This window comes from Dreissena polymorpha, chromosome 12, assembly GCF_020536995.1.
Source record: "Dreissena polymorpha isolate Duluth1 chromosome 12, UMN_Dpol_1.0, whole genome shotgun sequence".
Lineage (NCBI taxonomy): Eukaryota > Metazoa > Mollusca > Bivalvia > Myida > Dreissenidae > Dreissena > Dreissena polymorpha.
Window position 1 is genome coordinate 49,262,110 of NC_068366.1, and position 23,978 is coordinate 49,286,087.

At 36.4% G+C, this 23,978-nt stretch overlaps 1 protein-coding gene across 1 annotated transcript in view; it reads left to right on the forward strand.

Annotated features, from left to right (window-relative positions):
• The first annotated feature begins 2,665 nt into the window (after positions 1–2,665).
• The window catches only part of LOC127852775 (E3 ubiquitin-protein ligase rnf213-alpha-like), a 147,511-nt gene continuing 126,198 nt past the window's right edge, over positions 2,666–23,978 (forward strand). Inside the window, exons 1-10 of the mRNA XM_052386730.1 lie at positions 2,666–2,999; positions 6,681–7,079; positions 7,543–8,306; positions 9,210–9,256; positions 9,537–9,683; positions 10,641–10,834; positions 15,832–16,109; positions 16,267–16,511; positions 19,688–19,918; positions 20,039–20,267. Of these exons, the coding sequence (XP_052242690.1) occupies positions 2,723–2,999; positions 6,681–7,079; positions 7,543–8,306; positions 9,210–9,256; positions 9,537–9,683; positions 10,641–10,834; positions 15,832–16,109; positions 16,267–16,511; positions 19,688–19,918; positions 20,039–20,267 (2,811 nt within the window). The 5' untranslated portion in view covers positions 2,666–2,722. The remainder of the gene's footprint in view (positions 3,000–6,680; positions 7,080–7,542; positions 8,307–9,209; positions 9,257–9,536; positions 9,684–10,640; positions 10,835–15,831; positions 16,110–16,266; positions 16,512–19,687; positions 19,919–20,038; positions 20,268–23,978) is intronic.

Consider the following 23,978-nt stretch of genomic DNA (forward strand, 5'->3'; position numbering starts at 1 on the left):
TAGATTCTTAAATATACCATTTAATCATAACCTCTTTAACAGTAAGAATTTAATTCAGTATTCTTTTAAATTAAATATCATATGGTGAAAACATTAACAAATATTTATTTAAAAAAACGCTTTAGTGGTCTTGCTATGTTAATGATGTATTATATGGAGTTAAAATAATTTATGTCATTTCTTTACCTTTCAACATCTTGCACTTCAATGCTAATTGCTATTTCAGTAAACTGTAAAGCGTGACAAACATAATAAAGCAGAATATGCATATGAATCTGATTTTACACAGATCCACTAACATATAAATCATATCATGTTTGTCTCTTTCCATTTCCGAACGATACTCATCTTAAATGCATTAACTTTGTGAGTAACGGTAGACTAACTCCAATTTCCCAACACTGATTTCCGCGTAGTCCAAATAGGAGTAATTTCCGTGATGCACATTCACTGTGAAGATTTGTAATAAATATTTGTTGTTTTTTATCTCAAACGTTATATTTTGCGTTAATTGACACACGCATTAAATTATTCCGTAATAACCATATGATATCCGTTGTTAATTTGAATGTTATTTATCATTTTCGCCGCGCATCGCTCGCAAATTTCTCGTCTGCTTGCCGCCATCTTGGGCGTGTGTAAAAACAGGCGTTTACAATCGGGATACATAGACTATCGTCGGTATCCTCCGCAATATAGAGAGAGATGTGGATAGCAACGTAAAATCGTATTCGGCTAAATTCGAGAAAAATACGTAAGTCAGTTGTTGTTCGGCGACGACTCGGCAACTCGATCGGCACTCGTTCGAAATTATTGCTAAATTACATTGTAATCTTTTTGGCTTTATTGGGAAAATTTTGTCTTTTTTTGGGAAATTTTAATCAAATTTTTGGGAAAAAACATCATTTTTATACGCCCGTATAAAATACGGGACGTATTATGTGAAACCCCTTGGCGGGCGGGCGGGCGGCGGGCGGGCGGCGGGCGGCGGGCGGAAGGCATCACTTTGTCCGGACTCTAATTCAAATTGTATTCATCCGATCTTCACCAAACTTGGTCAGCAGTTGCATCTAGTTGATATCTAGGCCAAGTTCGAATATGGGTCATGCCGGGTCAAAAACTAGGTCATAGGGTCAATAAGTGCATTTTCAAAGGGGCCACTTTGTCCGGACTCTATTTCAAATTGTATTCATCCGATCTTCACCAAACTTGGTCAGCAGTTGCATCTAGTTGATATATAGGCCAAGTTCGAATATGGGTCATGCCGGGTCAAAAACTAGGTCATAGGGTCAATTAGTGCATTTTCAACGGCGCCACTTTGTCCGGACTCTAATTCAAATTGTATTCATCCGATCTTCACCAAACTTGGTCAGTAGTTGCATCTAGTTGATATCTAGGTCAAGTCTGAATATGGGTCATGCTGGGTCAAAAACTAGGTCAAAGGGTCAATTAGTGCATTTTACTTTGTCCGGACTCTAATTCAAATTGTATAAATCTTATCTTCACCAAACTTGGTCAGTAGTTGCATCTAGTTGATATCTAGGCCAAGTTCGAATATGGGTCATGCCAGGTAAAAAACTAGGTCATAGGGTCAATTAGTCCATTTTCAACAGCGCCACTTTGTCCGGACTCTTATTCAAATTGTATTCATCCGATCTTTACCAAACTTGGTCAGTAGTTGCATCTAGTTGATATCTAGGTCAAGTTCGAATATGGGTCATGTCGGGTCAAGAACTAGGTCATAGGGTCAATTAGTGCATTTTCAACGGCGCCACTTTGTCCGGACTCTAATTCAAATTGTATTCATCCGAAACTTTTAAACAACTTTTTATCCTGCGTCAAAGTGGTATGGGGGTATAAGTCACATTCAGTGACAAAGCTCTAGTTTTTTATGTCAGAGATCTAAGCATTGTAAGAACTTTATATATCTGATTAAGGTTTCTTCCTTGCAATAATAATTATGATGAATTCAATGTTTGACACAAAAACTGCATTGGTCTGTTTTCCTTTGAACAAAAAGCAATCACTTTCTTTTTATACGCCCGTTTTAAAAAAACAGGACTTACTTTAGTTTCACCTTGGCGGCGGGCAGTCTGGTTGACAGGCTGGTGGGTGGTTGGGTGGGCGGGCGGAGTTATCAAGTTGTCCAAAGCCTTAAAACGGGCGTATCTTGTGACAGTTTGGCACTCTTGTTTGCAATTGGGAAGCAGCCGAATATCGGCTGTAATTTCTGGCAAAAAAAATCACTGTTATGAGTAATCAATAATAAAATTAATAACAAAATTCAGCATTGATTGTCAAGGTTGTATGTCAGTGCCAAAGCAGTATGTGTGTTTGTGTTGGAGGGGGGGGGGGTATTAGGTATTAATCACCCTTAAAATAAGCTCATTTATTTGCATAACCTTAAGTTAAGAGCCAAGTCATTGAATATTGATTAAAATAAGCAAGACCATCATAATTATTTGCTTGTATTGGAAAGTGAGTGGTGTTATTTTCCATATTTGTTTATGGGTACAAATTTCAAAAGAAAAATGTAATAACATGTACACTATCTGCTATCATTTTCATGCTTAAGTGTGTCTCTTGCAATCTCACAATATGTTATTTTTAGATGCTTGTTTACGAAACAATCGATTGATAAAATAATATTTGATTAATAGTGGAAGCTGCAGGGAAGGATACTAACATACCACAAAATGAAACAAGCAAAACTGGGCATGAAATGGAAGAAACATCTACACAGAAGCCTTTTTCAGAAGAAACCGCATATCAGCCAACAAATGAAGCAATTCAGAATTCTGAGGCAATTACTCAACAGGACCCTCACCAAGAACAATCTATGGAAGTAGAGTCATCCACTGACACCATAGAGAATAACCCGTTAGTCCAATGCAAAGAAGATTTTGATTTAAGTAATATGAACCACCAAAATTCTACTGACAGAAATGCAGACGATATCCCAACACCAGCAGGGTTTGCAGACACAGTCCCTGACAACGGTAACTACTTAATATATTGATTATATACTTTTTACCCTTTCAATAAGTTTCAAATGTTTTCTTTCAGACATTTTTAAGAAGTATAAAATGTTTAACATGGCTTTGTTTCTTTAAATTTTAGTTCTTAATATCATTATGCCCAATGAATATGTATAGCCCTGATCCTCCCATGTTTAAGTGTTCAGCACAATGTGCGTTATCAGTTCAAACTATTTCATCATCAATTTCCACACTTATAAGGTTAATATTAAAGGTGTTCCCTCTATAAGGACATATATTATTTTGCATTCATCTCATACTATTTATTATTTTGCAAATAAAGTGTATTTTATTATGCCCCTCTTCAAAGAAGAAGGGGTATATTTTGCTGGATGTCGGTCGGTCTGTCTGTTGGTAGACCAGTCTGTCTGTCAGTAGACCAGTTTGTTTCCGATCCGTACTTGTCAGTGAATTTACCGATTGGCTTGATACTTCATATGTGCATTGGCCTTGGACAGTAGATGACCCCTATTGAAATTGGTGTCGCTAGGTCAAAGGTCAATGTCACTATCACACTGTCGGTCGGTCTGTATGTCGGTAGACCAGTCTGAATGTCGGTAGACCAGTATATTTCCAATCTATCACTCGTCGACCAATGGACTGATTGGCTTGATACTTCACATGTACAATGGCCATGGATAGTAGATGACCCCTATTGAAATTGGGGTCATTATGTCAAAGGTCAAGGTCACTATCACACTAAGTGTGAAAACCGTTTCCGATCAATAACTCGTCAACGAATTGACCGATTTGTTTGATATTTCACATGTGGATTGGCTTTGGACAGTAATAAGATGACTCCTATTGACAGTGGGGTCACTTAGTCAAAGGTCAAGGTCACTATCACACTCAGTGTGAAAATTGTTTCCGATCAATAGCTTGTCAACCAATTGACCGATTGGCTTAATACTTCACATGTGAATTGGCCTTGGACAGTAGATGACCACTATTGAAATTGGGGTCACTAGGTCAAAGGTCAAGGTCAGTATCGCACTAAGTGTGAAAATTGTTTCCGATCAATAACTCGTCAACGAATTGACCGATTGGCTTGATACTTTTCAACTGCATTGGCCTTGGAAAGTAGATGACCCCCATTGAAATTTGGGTCACTAGGTCAAAGGTCAAGGTCACTATCACACTAAGTGTCAAAATCGTTTCCAATCAATAACTCGTCAACCAGTTGACCCCTATTGAAATTGTGGTCAAAGGTCAAGGTCACTATCACACTCAATTCGAAAATAGTTTCCGATCAATGACTCTTCAACCCATCGTCTTGATACTTCACACGTGCATTTGCCTTGGATAGATGACCCGTATTGATTTGGGGTCACTAGGTCAAAGTTGAAGGTCACTATCACACTAAGTGTGAAAATCGTTTCTGATCAATAACTCTTTAACAACTTGACCGATTGGCTTGATACTTCACATGTGCATTGGGCTTGGAAAGTAGAGTACCCCTATTGAAATTGGGGTCAATAGGTCAAAGGTCAAAGTCACTGTTATTCATTAAGAGTAAAATTGTTTCCGATCAATAACTCGCAACTGATTCACCGATTGGCTTGAAACTTCCCATGTGCATTGGCCTTGGACATTAGATGACCCCTATTGGCTTTGCAATTGGGTCACTAGGTCAAAGGGTAAGCTCACTGTTATACACTAAGTGTGAAATTGTTTCCTATCAATAACTTGTCAAATGATTCACCGATTGGCTTGTTACTTTCCTTTGCATTGGCCTTGAACAGTAGATGACCCCTATTGAAATTGGGGTCACTAGGCCAAAGGTCAAGGTCACTGTGACACACTGAAATCCTTTCCAATCAATAACTCGTCAACTTAATCACCGATTGGCTTGATACTTGTCATGTGCATTGGCCTTGGACAGTAGAGGACCCCTATTGAAATTGGGGTCACTAGGGCAAAGGTCATGGTCACTGGCACAATAAGTGGGAAAATCGTTTCTTATTTATAACTCTTGAATGAATCGACCGATCGGCTTGATACTGCCCATGCGCATTGACCTTGGACAGTAGATGACCCCTATAGAAATTGGGGTACCTAGTTCAAAGCCCTGGTTTTTTTTTTGGGGGGGGGGATATGTTTCGACAGCGGAACTCTTGTCATTTACTTGTATTGGGAAGTGTTTGTTCTTATTTTCCATATCTTTTTATGAGTACTAATAAAAAAAATGTAATCATATATGCACTTTCTGCTATCATTCTTATGATTTAGTGTTATCTTGCTATCTCACAATATTTTTTTATGCTCCTCTATGAAGAAGAAGGGATATAATGTTTTGCTGGATGTTGGTTGGTCTGTCTGTCGGTAGACCAGTTCGTTTCCAATCTGTACTAGTCAACGAATTGACCGATTGGCTCGATACTTTTCATACATGTGCATTGGCCTTGGACGTAGATGAAATAAGGGTCATTAGGTCAAAGGTCAAGGTCACTATCACACTCTGTGTGAAAATAGTTTCTGATCAATAACTCATCAACCAATTGACCGATTGACTTGATACTTCACATGTGCATTGGCCTTGGACAGTAGATGACCCCTATTGAAATTGGGGTCACTAGGTCAAAGGTCAAGGTCACTTTCACACTCAGTGTGAAAATCGTTTCCGATCAATAACTTGTCAACCAATAGACAAATTGGCTTAATACTTCACATGTGGATTGGCCTTGGACAGTAGATGACCCCTTTTGAAATTGGGGTCACTAGGTCAAAGGTCAAGGTCAGTATCACACTAAGTGTGAAAATCGTTTCCGATAAATAACTCGTCAACAAATTGACTGATTGGCTTGATACTTTTCATGTGAATTGGCCTTGGAAAGTAGATGACCCCTATTGAAATTGGGATCACTATGTCAAAAGTCAAGGTCACTATCACACTTAAGTGTCAAACTAGTTTCCGATCAATTACTCGTCAATCAATTGACCAATAGGCTTGAAACTTCATGTGTGCATTGGCTTTGGAAAGTAGATGACCCCGATCGAAGTTGGGGTCAAAGGTCAAGGTCACTATCAGACTAAGTTTGAAACTAGTTTCTAATCAATAACTCGTCAACGAATTGACTGATTTGCTTGATACTTCACATGTGCATTGACCTTCGACAGTAGACCCCTTTTGAAATTGGGGTCACTAGGTCAAAGTTCGAGGTCACTATCACACAAAGTGTGAAAATCGTTTCCGATCAATAACTCGTCAACGACTTGACAGATTGGCTTGATACTTCACATAGACATTGGGATCACTAGCTCAAAGGTCAAGGTCACTGTGAAAATAGTGTGAAAATCGTTTCGGATCATTAACTCGTCAACTAATAGACCTAATGGCTTGATACTTCCCATTGCATTTGCCTTGGAAGTAGATGACCCCTATTGAAATTGGGGTCTCTAGGTCAAGGTCACTGTCACAATAAGAGTGACAATCATTTCCAGTTAAAAACTTTCAACATATTGACAGATTGACTTGATACTTCACATATGCATTTGCCATGGACAGTAGATGACCCCTATTGAAATTGGGGTCACCAGTTCAAAGCCCTGTTTTGGGGGGCATATGTCTCCGACCGCGGAACACTTGTTATGAGATGATTGTTTACAAAACAATACATTGATAAAATAATATTTGTATAATAGTGGAAGCTACAACTTGTCCTGAAGGGAAGGATACATCCCATAACCGGCATTCACCAGTTCCAGGCTCTGTGACTAACTTTCCACAAAATGAAACACACAAAACTGATGCTCTTATGCAAGAAACATCTACACAGAAGCTTTCTCAAGAATCAACGCCATATCAGCTGAAAAATGAACCCATGCAAAAACTGCAGAATTCTGAGGCAATAACTCCACAGGACCTCCACCGAGAACAATTGATGGAAGTTGGGCCATTCACTGATTCCACGAAGAGAAATCCTTTAGTTGAAATCATAGACAATTTGGATTCAAGTGATATGAATCAACACAATACTACTGACATACACGCAGAACATATCCTTACTCTAGCAGGGTTGGCAGAAACAGGTTCTGGAAATGGTAACTACTTTAATGTGGTACACATTTTTTCTTTCAGGTGTTTTTTTTTCAAACTTTAAATGTTAAACATGTATTTGTTTCTTTAAATTGTAGGGCCTTAAAGCACTACGTTCAAATCAACATGTGTGACCCCGATCTGTCTGTGTTTGAGTTCACAACTCACTGTGCGTTAACCATTCAGATTAATATTTCCTCATAAATTTCAATAATGAAGTTTATATAACTATTGTCTGCTTTCTAAGGATATATTTTATTTTACATTGATCTAAAAGTAGTGATTCTTTGGCATTTGGCTCATAGTATTTTATATCAATATGAATGCAGAGATTGTAAAGCAAGGGCTGTATTGCAAGGATGTCTGCAAAATAATATATATTGATCCTCAATAACCAATAAATAATGTAAATGTACATAAAATGTAACAAAACCTTGGAGTCAAGGCTCATTAAGATATTTGTTTCAGTTAATTCAGAAGACACAATTGCTTCAGAGCAGATGTCGGATATGGAAGTGGACCTGGACAAGCCAAATGGAGAGAGCTCAGAAAGAAATGAGACAAAAGCAAATCCTTCTGCCAATGAAGAAATAGCTGTGAAGACAACTGAAACACAGGACTCAAATAAAACCCATGAAAACACAACTGATATGGATAACCCTAACCTCGACAAGGATGCAAATAGCATTTCACACGATATGACCCATGTCAGTGAAGATGATTCAGCAGGATCAGATTCAGATGATGATACACATAGAACAGATTCTATAGCAGGTGACGAGTCAAGTAATCCCAGTATTGACGAAAAAGACTCTGAAATACGAATGAAACAAGGAAAGAAACGCCACGGTCCAAGTAGTTCAAAAATGAAGAAAAGACAGAAGCAAGAAAGGAAGGCCGCAAAATTGAGACAGAATAACCCTCTTAAACAAAATGAGTCAATTGAAAAACGGTCAGAGATTAGTAAAATTGGAAATAATGATGACACACCTCTTCCAGCTGATCCAGTATTTGGTATGGTTTTGCGATCTCAAACTCATAACAACATGTGCGAAGGTGTAGATGACTCTAGAAAGAAACAAAACGAATCTCAAACATTACCATCATTTTTCGAAGATTTGACACTAAACAAACCTTTAAATATCCCAACAAGCAACGATGTGGTTGAAAGTGTCCCAATGACCACTACAACAGATGGTGGAAAGAAACACAAGAATCTAACAAATAAAAAGGTAAGATCTATAAAAAAAAAAGTGCCTTAACAATTTAAAGGTCAATTACATTTTCTTGATGGTGTATTTTTATCTGCCATTACATAAGCGTTGACGTCACAATATTAAATACTGTAATGCCTATCAGATATCATTCATTTTTAGCTCTACTGGCCGAAGGCCTGAAGAGCTTATGTCATGGCGTGGTTTCGGTCGTCTGTCCATGTGTGTGCGTTATACTTTTTCTTGTTTACGCGATAAAGTCCACAGTTTTCATCCGATTCTTTTCAAACTTGTTCAGTGTCTTTATATTAATAAGGACTCAAACCCTATTGAAAATGGGTTACATCAGAGTAAAAAGTCCAGAATTATCTCCACAGTTTTCACCCAATTATTTCCCAACTTGCACAGTGTCTTTATCTGAATGATGAGTCAAATCCTATTGAAGTCCAGAATTATCTCCCCTTGAATTTGAGGAAAAAAATGAAATTCAGTTTTTTTATGTGGTAAAGTCCATAATTTTCATCCAATTCTTGGCAAACTTGCACAGTGTCTTTGCATCAATGAGGACTCAAACCCTTTTTTAAAAAGAGCAATATCGAAGCAATAAGTCCAGAATGACTTCCCCTTGAATATGGGAAAATTTTGAAATCCTGCTTGTTTACGCAATTTATTCCACAGTTTTCACCCAATTATTTCAAATTTGCACAGTATCTTTATATCAATGAGGACTTGAACCCTAATGAATATGAGCAGAATCGGAGAAATAAGTACACAATAATCTCCCCTTGAATTTGAGAAAATTTTCCTTGTTTGCGCGATTAAGTACACAGTTTCCATGATCTTATTCTTTCCAAACTTGCACAGTGTTTAAAGCAGTAGAGCGATTAAGGCCCTCATGGGCCTCTTGTTTATTATTTTCAGAATCAGAACACAGTTCTCCCTGACGCTAAGAAAACTTCAGATACAAGGTTTTTTTTATATGTTTATCCAACATTTATTTCCCTTGTTTAACATCTTGTACGATACAACGACAACATTTAAACCACTCTTACACTAGCCAATTTACATTTCAATATTTAAATTACAGAATTGATCGACAGTTTACTTTTTACTCGATGAACAATAAATATAACAAAACATAGGTAAAGAACTGACCTATTTATTGAAGCCTTTAGTACTGTTGACTTGCATTTACATATAACTTTTCACTGTGTAATTGTATATGAAGCGTTTATGTATTATTTGCAGAATTCCAGACAAAGATTCCATAATGGTGGTTTTCCATGTGCTTGTTTCAAAAAAACTACTGGGAGAATCGAGCGCAGTTTTACTTAGATTTAATTCGTCTTTGCTGGGTGAATGGAAGAGTGAATCACATGTTGCAAGACCGGGAAGGTAATCTGATCTTCCATTGTTAGACAGTGTTACATTCGGATGAAGTATTTCAGCTGAAAATTTAACAGCAAAAAATCAAGCTAAATACAATTATCTGTGTGAGCTAATTTTTTCTGGAATTTTGACATTTCTAAAAATTACATTTCTAACAATTCAGAAGATTCATTAAAACTTCTTGAGATTTAAAAAAGGTAAATCTTAGTCTCTGGTAGCTCACCTGAGCATGAAGTGCTTTAGGTGATCTGTAGTGATAGGTCGCTGTCCAGCATCTGTCCTCACATATGGTCAACCATTGACTTCAAATGCTATATCCTTGACAGCCAGGCAGATTTGATGAAACTTCACAGAAATGATCATTGGATGACCCTCATTTCTCATTGTTCCAGTCAGATGCATTTTAAGTTCATCAGAGCTTAAAGTAGATTTCAAAAAAGTTGCTAAAATCACAAGACAGAGAGGTTAATGTTTTTGTTTGTAAAATTTACAATGGTCCTCAACACATTTTGTTAAGATAATTCCTTTTGCCAGTTTTGGCTCCAGGAATTATGTAACTAATAAAGACTGTTAGGTAAAATTACTTTCAAAATCGTTTCCTACATCACAAGACCCTGTTATTTCATATTTGGGTTGTGACATCAGATTATTCTGCTTAATGATTGTTCAAATCAGGCCCCAGGGGGGCAAAATTGTCCATGCTCCAGATATCAAATGATTCAAAAAGACTTGTATATTAAAGTAACCAAATCAACACTAAGCAAGCTAATTAAAAAAAAACAAGCATATCAGGTGAAAGAATAAGTGCAAACTAAATTGTATTGTTGAGTAGAAATGGCCAATTGTGTTTAAAGTGGAAGTATTTACGATATTTTACGAATGTTTGTTGCAATATTTTCAAGCCAAACTTGTGATTTATGCTACTCTATGTGATATTTACATGTCTTACATCTTTTTGAACAGAATCTTTGAGAAGCAGATTGAGTTTACATACGAGCTACAAGTACCACGGAATTTGATCGTGTCAGGAGTGTATTACAAATACTGCATAAAACATGACAGCAAATTTGTTTATGAATATTATTATGACGCATCATCACAAAGCAAAATTCACAACAGAATATTAAAGGTGCCAGCAGATAAGATACAGAAAACTGGTATGTGGTAGCATTTTTAGTTATTTATTAGCTCTGTCAGTATTTCTTAGCAGCAATTGCAACAAGTGCACATATTTTCCTTTTTTTGTTCATTATCCACTTTAATTTGATCTGCAAACATTATGCTGCAAATGGTAATCAAATTGTTTAGCTTCTTAAATTTTCAAAGACAGAATTTCTTCATTAAATAATTAAAGAGTTAAGATTGCTTAGCCAAGGAATTGGCTCTATGTGCTTGCGTCACATCGCATGTGTTTAATCAATGGAATTATTCATAATTATTACATAAATTACTTAATTTATGCAGTTTGTCCTTCCTTTGGCAAATTACAGAAGAAAAGTAGTTGTAATGTTTCCTGAAGTGATACATTTATTAGTGACTGGAAATGATCATTTTTAGTATCAATTGAGCAATAATTATCAGTGATTTGTTTTGCCAAAAAAAATTACAGCCTCTTACAGGCTGTTTCCCAATTGCAAACATTGAAAAAGGCTGTTTCCCAATGGCAAAAATAAATAAAAAATTATAAAAAATCTCATCAAAATTTGCCCCCAAAATATCCAAAACTTTTCAAATAAACTTAATAATTGGTTAATTGAGTTTATTATACATTAATTTTTTTTATCAGCACTTAATAGTATAATTCTAAGAAAGCAATTAAACATACACTTATAAACAATTGATATACTGTTATTTATAATGATATTAAAATGTATAATTTTTCTTGATTGTCTGGTCTATCACGCTTTTTTTTCTCTGTCAAAAGTACCTGTACCAGACTGTAAAATTTAAAGCGAACAAAAATCACTGATTATATTTTATGGATGATTAGTTTTTATCTCGCCTGAGCACAACATGCTTTTCAGAACATTTTTCCCAATGATATCTAAGCCAACTTGGAAACAGGGGTCAAAAGTATGTCTTGTAAGCTTGTGATCACTAGAATTCACATTTATTTCCCAATAATTGTGAAACTTGCTCATTTGTTCAAATGACATCTCGGCCGAGTTTGAAAATGGTCGGTTAAAAAACATGGCTGCTAGGGGAGGATGCATTTTTTCATATATGACTGTGGTAAAACCGTTTTATCACTCTTGCAGTCACATTTTTTAGCTCACCTGAGCACAACGTGCTCATGGTGAGCTTTTGTGATCGCCTTTTGTCCGTCGTGCGTTGTCCGTCGTCAACATTTTGCCTTGTGAACACTCTAGAGGCCACATTTATTGTCCGATCTTCATGAAACTTGGTCAGAACATTTGTCCCAGAACATTTGTCCCATTGATACCTCGACTGAGTTCGAAACTGGGTCATGCTGGGTCAAAAACTAGGTCACTAGGTCTAAAAAAAGAAAAACCTTGTGAACACTGTAGAAGTCACATTTGATGCCCAATCTTCATGTAACTTTGTCAAAATGTTTGTCTAAATGATATGTTGGTTGAGTTCAAAAATAGTTCTGGTCTGTTGAAAAACATGGCCGCCAGGGGGCGGGGCAGTATTCCTTATAGGGCTATAGAGAAACCTTGTGAACACTCTAGAAGTCACAATTTTTGCCCAATCATCATGAAACTTAGTCAAAATATTGGTTTCATTGACATCTCGGACGAGTTCGAAAATGGTCCAGATCTGTGAAAAAACATGGCCGCCAGGGGGCCGGGCAGTTTTCCCTATATGTATATAGTGAAAACATGTGAACACTCTAGGAGTCACATTTTTGGTCCAATCTTCATGAAATTTTGTCAGAACATGTGTTTTCTGGATATGACGGTTGAGTTCGAAAATGGTTCGGATCGCTAAAAAAACATGGCTGCCAGGGGGCGGTCTTTTTCCTTATATTTATATAGTCAAAAACTTGTGAACAGGGGTTCCACTGGCCCAAAAAAAGTTGTCGCCACTTTTTCGCGGCGTGAATACTGTCGGTTATTCCACCTTATTAATAAGAACAATCATTTTAAGAAACCTTACTACATTAATGTCATTGACTATATTATCACTTTAAAAAGTATGTTATTTCATAAAAAAAAACAATAAGTACCTTCATAAGTAATACCTTCATAAGTATTAATAAGCTTTATTTGTATATAAATAACATTTTTTTCAACTTGATAAACAACACAGATAACCAAAATAATATAATAATGTTAACATCAATGTATTAAACAGTATGCTGCATAAATGTTTCGAAATTATTTAAACATAAAATCACACCAATGTTCATCATTTGAAAGGGAATCAGAAAATAAAGCATCTCACTTCAAATTGTTTAACAGTTATATTTGGTCATTTGGACATGATATACGTCAGCTTCTGTTGTTAGCAAGTTTTCTGTTAGTGGTGGATGATTTCCAGGTTCAATTAAATGACTGTTGTTCACGCCTTTTTCCTGACAGAAAGGCCCAGATTATTGCCACAATCCATTCTAGTTGCCTGAAATAACATAAAACATATTTTTAAAAACTATCAACATCAAACCAACACATAAATGTCCCTATCTTTAAATGTCCGAATTTAGCATATCCGAAATATAGTACATCGAGTGAATGTTTTATATTTAATTCAGAAATTGTTGTTATCTTAATCAATTTATATCCTTCCCAGAACATTACAATAATGAATCTATTAAACAGAAATGCTCACAAATACCTGTTGAAACAAGTTTTTATTTGTTGATGTGGAGAAATTAAATGCTTTTGCCAGCCCCATGGTTTTGATTTTAACAAAGAAATAGTGGCCCTAATAATCATTATAATTATTGATCGTCGTGACAGTTTGTCCCCGTGTTACTTTACTTATTGCTCAATATCATAAAGGAGCCGTTAATCCGATAATAACCCCCATAAAACTTGACAATAGCAATAAAAACACCGTTTGTAACACTAACACGCTTCGGTGATTTCTAATGCACTCTGCACTGTAGGTCGCTTACATCGTCGTAAATCAATATTTACAACTGACAGACGCTGGCCGCTAATGCTCGGTCGCGTGCTTTCGACTCGCAGTACATTTTCGGATAGGATTTTACCGATTTTTTTTAATTCGCCACTTTTAAAAAATTGGAGCCACATTTAAAAATTAAGCGCCATTTGGCGCCAATGGCGATCGACAGCGGAAACCCTGTGTGAACACTCTAGTTTCCTGATTTTCTGGCAGTTTTGTCTGAGCTTTCCTGTTCCTTCCTGCTGGTTTACCTATTCCAGACATTTTGTGATGCTTTTGTTATATAACTAAGAAATATATCTGCAGATTAATGTAGATTTTTTAATTTCAATTTTTTCTGTAGGTTAAATCCTTGGAAGCCAATGCCAGAAAGGAAGTTATATCAGAACTTTCTGTTTATAGAATGGGCAGTAACTCTTACTCTGGAATTTGAGAGAACTCTTTTTTCATCAACATACTAGTATGCTCAAGATACTCTCCCTTGAAGGGTCCACATTTCTGCTAAAATAAACTGGGTTTTATTGTTTAATACAATAAACCACATTATCAAAGATTTGTGTTTTAAAACGGATTTATTGATTTTTTAATTGGAAATATAATTGCATTGTGAGTCTGAAAATAGTTCATTATTGTTTATAAACAAGGCTCTCAGGGGGGTGTTAGTTTTTTTGTATGTCTACAGTTGTTTATAGTGAAACATTGTGAATACTTTTATTCACATTTTTAGTTCAATCTGAATGACACTTGCTGAGTGAAAATGTTGTTATCATATCTTGATTTAGTTTACTCAATTAGTTTTAATAATATCATCTTCAAACATGGTGACAATCTTTATGAGCATAATATTTTTCGCTCATGGTGAATTTTTGTGATCACCTTTTGTCAATTGTCTGTCTTCCGTTGTGCGTCATGAATATTTGCCTTGTTAACACTGTAGCAGCCACATTTATTGTCGGATCTTCATGAAACTTTGTCAGAAGATTTGTCCCAATTATATCTTGGACGAGTTCAAAAATGGATCAGGTCTGTTAAAAAACATGGCCGCCAGTGGGCCATTTGTTGTTCATTCTTCATGAAACTTGGTTAGAACATTTGTTCCATTGACATCTTAGGCTGCAAAAAACCGGTCATTTCTTTTTATCTCAGGTGAGCGACTTTGGGCCTTTCAGGCCCTCTTGTTTTGCCAAATCATCATGAAGCTTGATTATAAATTGTTTCTAATGGTATCTCCGCCGAGTTCTTTAATGGTTCCGCTTTGTTAAAAAACATGGTCGCCTGGAGGCGGGGCATTATTATTAAATGGCAATAGTGAAACCTTTCGAACACACTACACTAGTAGTATTTTTTTATATAAAAGTATTTGTGAATCTTGCTGCAAACATTGTTTTTAATGATGTTTTTGAAGAGTTTAAAATTGGTTCTGATATGTTGAAAAATATAGCCTCTACAAATTTTGCCCAATCATCATGAAACTTGGGACCATGATATCACGTTTGAGTTTTAACATGTTTCAAGTCCGTTGAAAAATATGGCCGCCAGTGTTCTTATATGGCTGTTTTGAAACCTTTTGAATTCTCTAGAAGTCACAATTGTTGCCCAATCATAAGGAAACTTGGTCAGAACATTTGAACATGATATATGGGTCTAGTTAAAATATGGTTTTGTTATGTTGAACATTAAAATCATACATATCTCAGCTGATTTCAATGATGGTTTCTTTCGTAAAAGAACCGAGGCTGGACCAAGTTAAAAATTAGTTTTATTTAGTTTAATTACGTAGGAAAAGAGCTCCTAGTGTGATGGTGCCTGTGTTCCGTATAATTTTCCGTATAAACTATAGTGAAACATTACTGGATAAAAAATGTTAAGTTCCTTTGGGTATCAGGCAAGCGCCTTAGTTATTTTGACCTTTTTGTTAAAAGTTCCTTTGGGTATCAGGCAAGCGCCTTAGTTATTTTGACCTTTATTTAAATATTAAACATCAAGTTACATATTACTGCTGTAAAAAGTATTATATTATTAAATATTATAATTGAATATTGACCATATTTCATTTTCGCAGAGTTATGGCACCAGTATGATGGGGTCGCCATCGAAGAACCGCCGAAGAATATTTTGCAAAACTTTTACAGTTATATCAGAGGGACCTTCAAGAAAAAAAGTCTTGAACGAATGGAAACGTTTGCTAAATGTTTTTGTCCTGAGTGGTTTTCAACCGGTGTTGCTACAGAATCATTTCAGGAGGCACTGTCAAAATTAGATGCTCTTGTGTTTGGATTACGAAAAGTGTATTATTCTCATGTGAAATGTTTTGATACAGATCAAGATTTTAAACAACAGGTAAACGTTTATATTAAGAACCTTATATCTTTGACATTATGTGATAATTTAAAATCAACATTGTTATGGTCATTTTCTACATTTCATTGTTTATATCTTTTAACTTAAGTGTTTATATTGAGCAAAAAAGGATAATGTTTTTTATATTAATGTTTAGGTTGGTAGGCTGTTGCTTGGAAACGCTATTGGCGACATGCAAAACCAACTAGGATCAAATACTACGGAGAAAAGCAACGTATTAGTTGTGCGTGCAGTAGGCATTGCAATAGCCTGCAACAGGATCCAGATTGGTCTTACTCAGTCAGTTTGGCAAGCGCTCTGCCGATGCCTACTGGTCTCCGCGCATGCTGAAACAAAAACATGCTTAGAACTCTGTGATGTAATGACCCTTTCACCGAAAGAGTAAGTTTATATAACACTGTGATTAAAGATCCTTTCAACTGTGTTCTGCCTTGTATAATGGCAAGTTTTGGAGAATTACTACTTTTTGTTCCATAAAATCACCTTAGAATATTATATGAAACATTAATTATATTGAGTACAGGTAGGTAACATATGCTCAGTATTTGTAAAATAAAATATTATGCCCCCCTTCGAAGAAGAGGGGGTATATTGTTTTGCACATGTCGGGCGGTCCGTCGATCGGTCGGTCCATCCGTCGGTCCGTCCACCAGATGGTTTCTGGATGATAACTCAAGAACGCTTAGGCCTAGAATCATGAAATTTCATAGGTACATTGATCATAACTGGCAGATGACCCCTATTGATTTTCAGGTCACTTGGTCAAAGGTCAAGGTCACAGTGACTCGAAATAGTAAAATGGTTTCCGGATGATAACTCAAGAATGCTTTAGCTTAGGATCATGAAACTTCATAGGAACATTGATCATGACTGGCAAATGACCCCTATTGATTTTCAGGTTACTAGGTCAAAGGTCAAGGTCACAGTGACTCGAAAACAGTAAAATGGTTTCTGGATGATATCTCAAGAATGCTTACGCCTAGGATCATGAAACTTCATATGTACATTGATCATGACTGGCAGATGACCCCTATTGATTTTCAGGTCACTAGGTCAAAGGTCAAGGTCACAGTGACTCAAAACAGTAAAATGGTTTCCGGATGATAACTCAAGAATAATTAGGCCTAGGATCATAAAACTTCATAGGTACATTGATCATGACTGGCAGATGACCCCTATTGATTTTCAGGTCACTAGGTCAAAGGTCAAGGTCACAGTGACAAAAAACGTATTCACACAATGGCTGCCACTACAACTGACAGCCCATATGGGGGGCATGCATGTTTTACAAACGGCCCTTGTTTCATTATTTGTTTTTAGCTCACCTGTCACGAAGTGACATGGTGAGCTTTTGTGACCGTGTGATGTCCGGCGTCTGTTGTGTGTGCATGGGTGCGTGTGTCCGTCAACAATTTATTTGTGTAGACAGTAGAGGTCACAGTTTTCATCCAATCTTTATGAAATTTGGTCAGAATGTTTATCTTGATGAAATCTGGGTTGGGATTGTATTTGGGTCATCTAGGGTCAAAAACTAGGTCACTAGGTCAAATAATAGAAAAACCTTGTGTAGATAATAAAGGTCACAGTTTTCATCCAATCTTTATGAAATTTGGTCAGAATGTTTATCTTGATGAAATCTGGGTTGGGATTGTATTTGGGTCATCTGGGGTCAAATACTAGGTCACTGGGTCAAATGATAGGAAAACCTTGTGTAGACAATAGAGGTCACAGTTTTCATCAGATCTTAATGAAATATGGTCAGAATGTTTGTCTTGTTAAAATCTGGGTAAGGATTGAATTTGGGTCATCTAGGGTCAAAAACTAGGTCACTAGGTCAAAGTGAAAAAACAACTTTTGTAGACAGTAGAGGTCACAGTTTTCATCCAAACTTTGTGAAATTTGGCCAGAATGTTAATCTTGATGAAATCCGGGTTGGGATTGTTTTTGGGTCATCTGGGGTCAAAAACTAGGTCATTAGCTAAGTCAAATCATAGAAAAACTTGTGTAGACAATAGAGGTCAAAGTTTTCATCTGATCTTATAAATGAAATATGGTCAGAATGTTTATCTTGATAATATCTGATTTTGGATTGTATAGAGGTCATCTGGGGTCAAAAATTAGGTCACCGGGCCAATTCTAGTAAAACCTTGTGTAGCTGAAACAGGTCACAGTTTTTATCACGTTTTAATGAAATTTTGTCAGAATGTATTAATCAATGAAATCTGGCTTGGGATTGTATTTGGGCATACATGCCATACGTCCCGGATTGTCCGGGACAGTCCCGGAAATGAAGAACTTGTCCCGCTGTCCCGGAAATCTGTTAAATGTCCCGGAATTTACAAAATCCATATATACATGTACCTTATCTTAGGCTTAACTGCACCTCGAATCTGTGTATATCTGCAGCGTCTCCATGACAATGCCTACCCGAATAGGCAGACTACGCTACGTGTCAAAATCGATCAATTTACAGGGGTCCTGTTATCATATCGATTGTCTCACGTTCGCGGTCAAACCGAAAAGGCGGCATTGTTTAATGTGGTTGTTAATTGACTTTAATCTACAACGTCATTATTTCCCGCTGCGTAAGGGCAAAGGATAGTTGTTCACACATCTAAAGTCCAACATCGCTGAGTAAAAAATTAAAAAGCAGTATGTATTGTGAATTGATTTGAGTTGACGATCTAACGGTACTGTATTGTTGTATTTTTTTATTATATAAATGTTATAAATGAATAAAGGCGTATCAACAACTACGCGTTACACACCGGTCTTAATAACAATAACGCAGTGACGTCACCATCTATGTTTAGAACGCTTACACTGAAAACACGTGGCTTGTATCTAGTAACGGAAGTAGTAATGTTAAATTTGACGTTAACAGATCAAGTGTATTTCGGATAGGCTTTCGAACTTTTGCAATTAACGATGCGAAACAAAAAAAAAACGTACCAAAAATGCATATGTCTATAAATATCGCTACATTTTATACATGTCCCGGAAAATCGGCAAAAGTCCCGGACAATTTAACTCAATGTCCCGGAATTGGTCTGAAAAATTATGGCATGTATGATTTGGGTCTGATAGAATTTAAGTTGATGTAGCAAGGTTAGTCAGGTGAGCGATTCAGGGCCATCATGGCCCTCTTGTTATGTTATTTGTTTTATTTTCATTGAATAATTATCAAAACATTACACTTTTACATGTACCTGTGATTTTCTTATATGTGGAACATATGCTTACAATATGATTGTTTTATTTATTATTGGAAACAAAATATTAAAGCAATTAAAAAAACAAACAAATGATATTAGGTAGTTACAATTCATGTTCTGAATATGATTTGTGGATTTTATCCGTGCGATTAAGATATTAAATGTTGATGAATTTGTCATAAACAGTGGACCTTTTTTGTTTTACTCAATTTTTTAATTGGATGTTTGAACGTTTCCCAGCCGTTTACAATAACATTATAATTCACTGTTCTTTTAAATTTTAAACAATCTACATTTGAATTGTAGTTTTTCATTTCTATGTTACTCATTTGAATTTTTCAGTACTTTGAAAAAAGCATTAATTAACATGGTCAAGTTGCAATTGGATTTCGAGAAAGATCCATCTTGGATGTTCTGTTTACCGTTGCTGCATTTTGTATCTGATGTGTGCAAACCATTCGAAGAGTTGGGAGAGGATTTATCACATTCTAATATAACACCAAAATGGTGGGGAATTGTGGACATAGAAAGTGAAATCAGGACATTCCAAGGAAGCACATACAAATGGGCAGTGTGAGTTAGCATGTCATAGTGTATTACATTCTATTACACAAATTTTGCATATTAAACATGATTTTTTATAGTTTGATCATGGTTTGGTAGTTGAACACTATTTTGTTTTATTTCTTACAGATCAATGGAAGAGGTTTTAACATTCTTGATGCCGTTGTTTGATATGGACCCATTTCTGCCAAGGAGTATTGTGGCAGCCTTGGTACCAATAGAGCTGCATTCTCTTTGCCAATTAGAAGTATTTCCAATTGATGTTTGTCTGGCAACTTTGAGGTTTTGGAGTTTGCGTACAAATCCGCAACTTCCCAGTCGTCACCAGTGTACAGTGACTGTCATGCAGTACGAAAAGGTCGGTTTTTAATAAATATTGCATAATTAAATTATGCTTCATTGTTTGGCTGATAGCATTGTGATGGCATTAACTTTTTATGCTCCCCCAACATTTTTGGGGGGAGCATATAGTCGCCGCTTCGTCTGTCCGTGCGTCCGTCCGTGCACAATTTTTGTCCGGGCTATTTCTCAGCAATTAATGACCGGAATTCAATGAAACTTTATGGGAAGCTTCACTACTAAGAGGAGATGTGCATATTATCAGCCGGTTCTGGTCAGATGATTTTTCACAGAGTTATGGCCCTTTAAAATTTTCCATTGTACATATAGTGCAATTCTTGTCCGGTCTATTTCTCAGCAACTAATGACTGGAATTCAATGAAACTTTATGGGAAGCTTCACTATCAAAAGGAGATGTGCATATTATCAGCCAGTTCTGGTCGGATGATTTTTCACAGAGTTATGGCCCTTTGAAATTTTCCATTTTCTGTACATATAGTGCAATTCTTGTCCGGGCTATTTCTCAGCTAATGACTGGAATATATTTTATAGAAAGACTGACATGGGATTGCATGATGAAATTATACATACTTAGAGCAAAAGCTCATGTGGGATTGCATACAGATTGGTTTATGCCATTTTGGTCATTTGTACAAAATAAAAATAAAAACATTTTCTGCTCAATAACCCGATAAAGAATTTCAATATTTGATAAAAAAAAGTTTACCTTTTGACTAAAAAAATAGTTTATGAAAATAATTTTGCCCCTTCATTGGTTGTGATTTCATGTGGAGGTAAATTTAACTTTAACCATTAGTAAACTAGAAAAACAGTTATCTTGTCTTCCGGTACCTGTATGCTAGGATGAAACAAGTTTCCTTGCATTTCCATAGTTCTTCGTTATTTGTGTACATATTGTTTGAAGCTCTAACATTCATTAAATAGTTTTATCTAAACTACTTACTCATTAGTCGCAGTCAGCATTGATGTCCGCATAATAATAATAAATGGTTAACGTTTGCAAGTAACAACATCCTAGCAATGTGTATGCCCCAATAAGGTGGCATATTGTAGTTGAACTGTCCGTCCCATCCATCTGCCCATCCGCCATTCCGTTACCGTAGTTCTTTCCTTAACGCTTTCAGATATTTACCTGATTTTTGGGGAGTAAGTCTACTTGCATGGCTCTCATATCTAGTTCGAGTTTCTTTCTTGTTTTTTGACGAAGTTACGGGCTTAGACATCATAGACATTTTTCTTGATTTATAGTTTTCTAGACTGTTTTCATAAATGCTGGCAGATATTAAATGATTTATAGTGTATTAGACTGCCTACATGACTTTCAAATCTAGTTCATGTTTTTTCCGGTCCATTAATGCTTGATAAAGTCCCAGGCCTTGAACATTTTCTCAAGAATAACAGTTTCCAGGATTTAATATCCTTAACACTCGCAGATATTGACCTGATGTTTGATGAATGAGGTTACATACATGACTCACAGAAAAAGTTCGAGTAACATTCCAGTCAATTGATTTTAGACGAAGTTACGGGCCTTGGAATAAGAAATTTTCTTTAAAATAACACTTTTCCTGTAGTTTTCCCAAAATGTTTTCATGTTTCATGTGTGAGTACCTGCATGGCTTACAGATTGAGTTCGAGTTACATTTCTGTCCATTGATTTATGACGAAGTTACTGGCCTTGGACTAAACAATGTTCTCTAAAAAAAACACTTTTCCGGATTTGTTTGTGGTTTTTAGCTCACCTGAGCGATAGCTCGAGGTGAGCTATTGTGATCACTCAGCGTCCGGCGTCCGGCCGTCCGTCTGTCTGTAAACAATTTGTAAACATCTTCTTCTACTAAACCATTGAGCCAATTTCAACTAAATTTCATGTGGAGCATCCCTAGGTCATGGGACAAAAGAATTGTTAAAAAAAATTTGATCACATAACCAAGATGGCCGCCATGACCATATATGGTAAAAACCTTAAAAAATCTTCTTGTCAGAAACCGCTCATCAGATTTTCAAAAAATTTCACAGGGATGACCTTTGAAGGCTCCCCTGAAAAAGTTGTTCAAAGAAATTTGATTCGTCAAAAAACATGGCCGCAGGAGCTCGTTGAACTTTGCATGTTTATTCGTTTTTGCCTATTTTGTGAAAACTTTCGAAAATCTTCCACATTTTTTGTCCGATCCTTTCCAAATTTGCACAGTGTCTTTATATCAATGAGGACACGAACCTTACAAAAAATGAGCATTATTGGTCCATGAAGTACAGAATTACCTCCCCTTGAATTGAGAAAATGGTGTTTATGCAATGAAGTCCAAATTTTTCATCCAATTCTTTCCAAACTTGTAAGGATTTAGCATGGTTCAAACAAGGGAAACAACTACGGTTTATGCATGTTCTTTTTATTACAGATTTGCCTCCCTTTAATTCATTCAAAATCTCATTTTACAGCAGAGATTCCAAATCTGACCTGTAAATGAGCCCCATATTTACTGCCAGTGCTAGGTTACCTTTTCCCATTTGATCATTCTTAAGTATTGGTCTTGTAATGCTGCTACTGCTTCTGCTACTGCTACTGCTACTACTACTACTACTACTACTACTACTACTACTACTACTACTACTACTTCTACTACTACCACTACTACTACTACTACTTCTACTACTACTACTACTTCTACTACTACTACTACTACTACTACTACTACTACTACAACTACTACTACTACTACTACTACTACTACTACCACTACTACTACTACTAGTACTACTACTACTACACCACCACCACCACCACCACCACCACCATTCACAGTGACAAAAAACGTATTCACACAATGGCTGCTACTACAACTTATAGCCCATATAGGGGGGCATGCATGTTTTACAAACAGCCCTTGTTTCTATGGGATTTTAACCACAACTGTTCATGTTTATCTCCGACACATATTTTTAGGTCACCTGTCATGAAGTGACACGGTGAGCTTATGTGATCGTGTGATGTCCGGCGTCCGTTGTGCGTGCCTGCGTTTGTCCGTGCGTCCGTCCGTCAACAATTTGTTTGTGTAGACAGTAGAGGTCACAGTTTGCATCCAATCTTGATGAAATTTGGTCAAAATGTTTATCTTGATGAAATCCGGTTTGGGATTGTATTTGGGTCATCTGGGGTCAAAAACAAGGTCACTAGGTCAAATAATAGAACAACCTTCTGTAGACAATAGAGGTCACAGTTTTCATCCAATCTTTATGAAATTTGGTCAGAATGTTTATCTTGATGAAATCTGGGTTGGGATTTTATTTGGGTCATCTGGGGTCAAAAACTAGGTCACTAGGTCAAATAATAGAAAAAACTTGTGTAGACATTAGAGATCACAGTTTTCATCCAACCTTTATGAAATTTGGTCAGAATTCTTGATGAAATCTGGGTGGGATTGTATTTGGGTCATCTGGGGTAAAAATCTAGGTCAAATAAATAGAAAAACCTTGTGTTGACAATAGAGGTCACAGTTTTCATCCAATATTTATGAACTGTGGTCAGAATGTTTATCTTGATGAAATCTGGATTGGGATTGTATTTGGGTCATCTAGAGTCAGGAACTAGGTCACTAGGTCAAATCATAGAAAAACATTGTGTAGACAATAGAGGTCATAGTTTTCATCTGATCTTAATGAGTCAGGTGAGCGATTCAGGGCCATCATGGCCCTCTTGTCTTTAAACTTT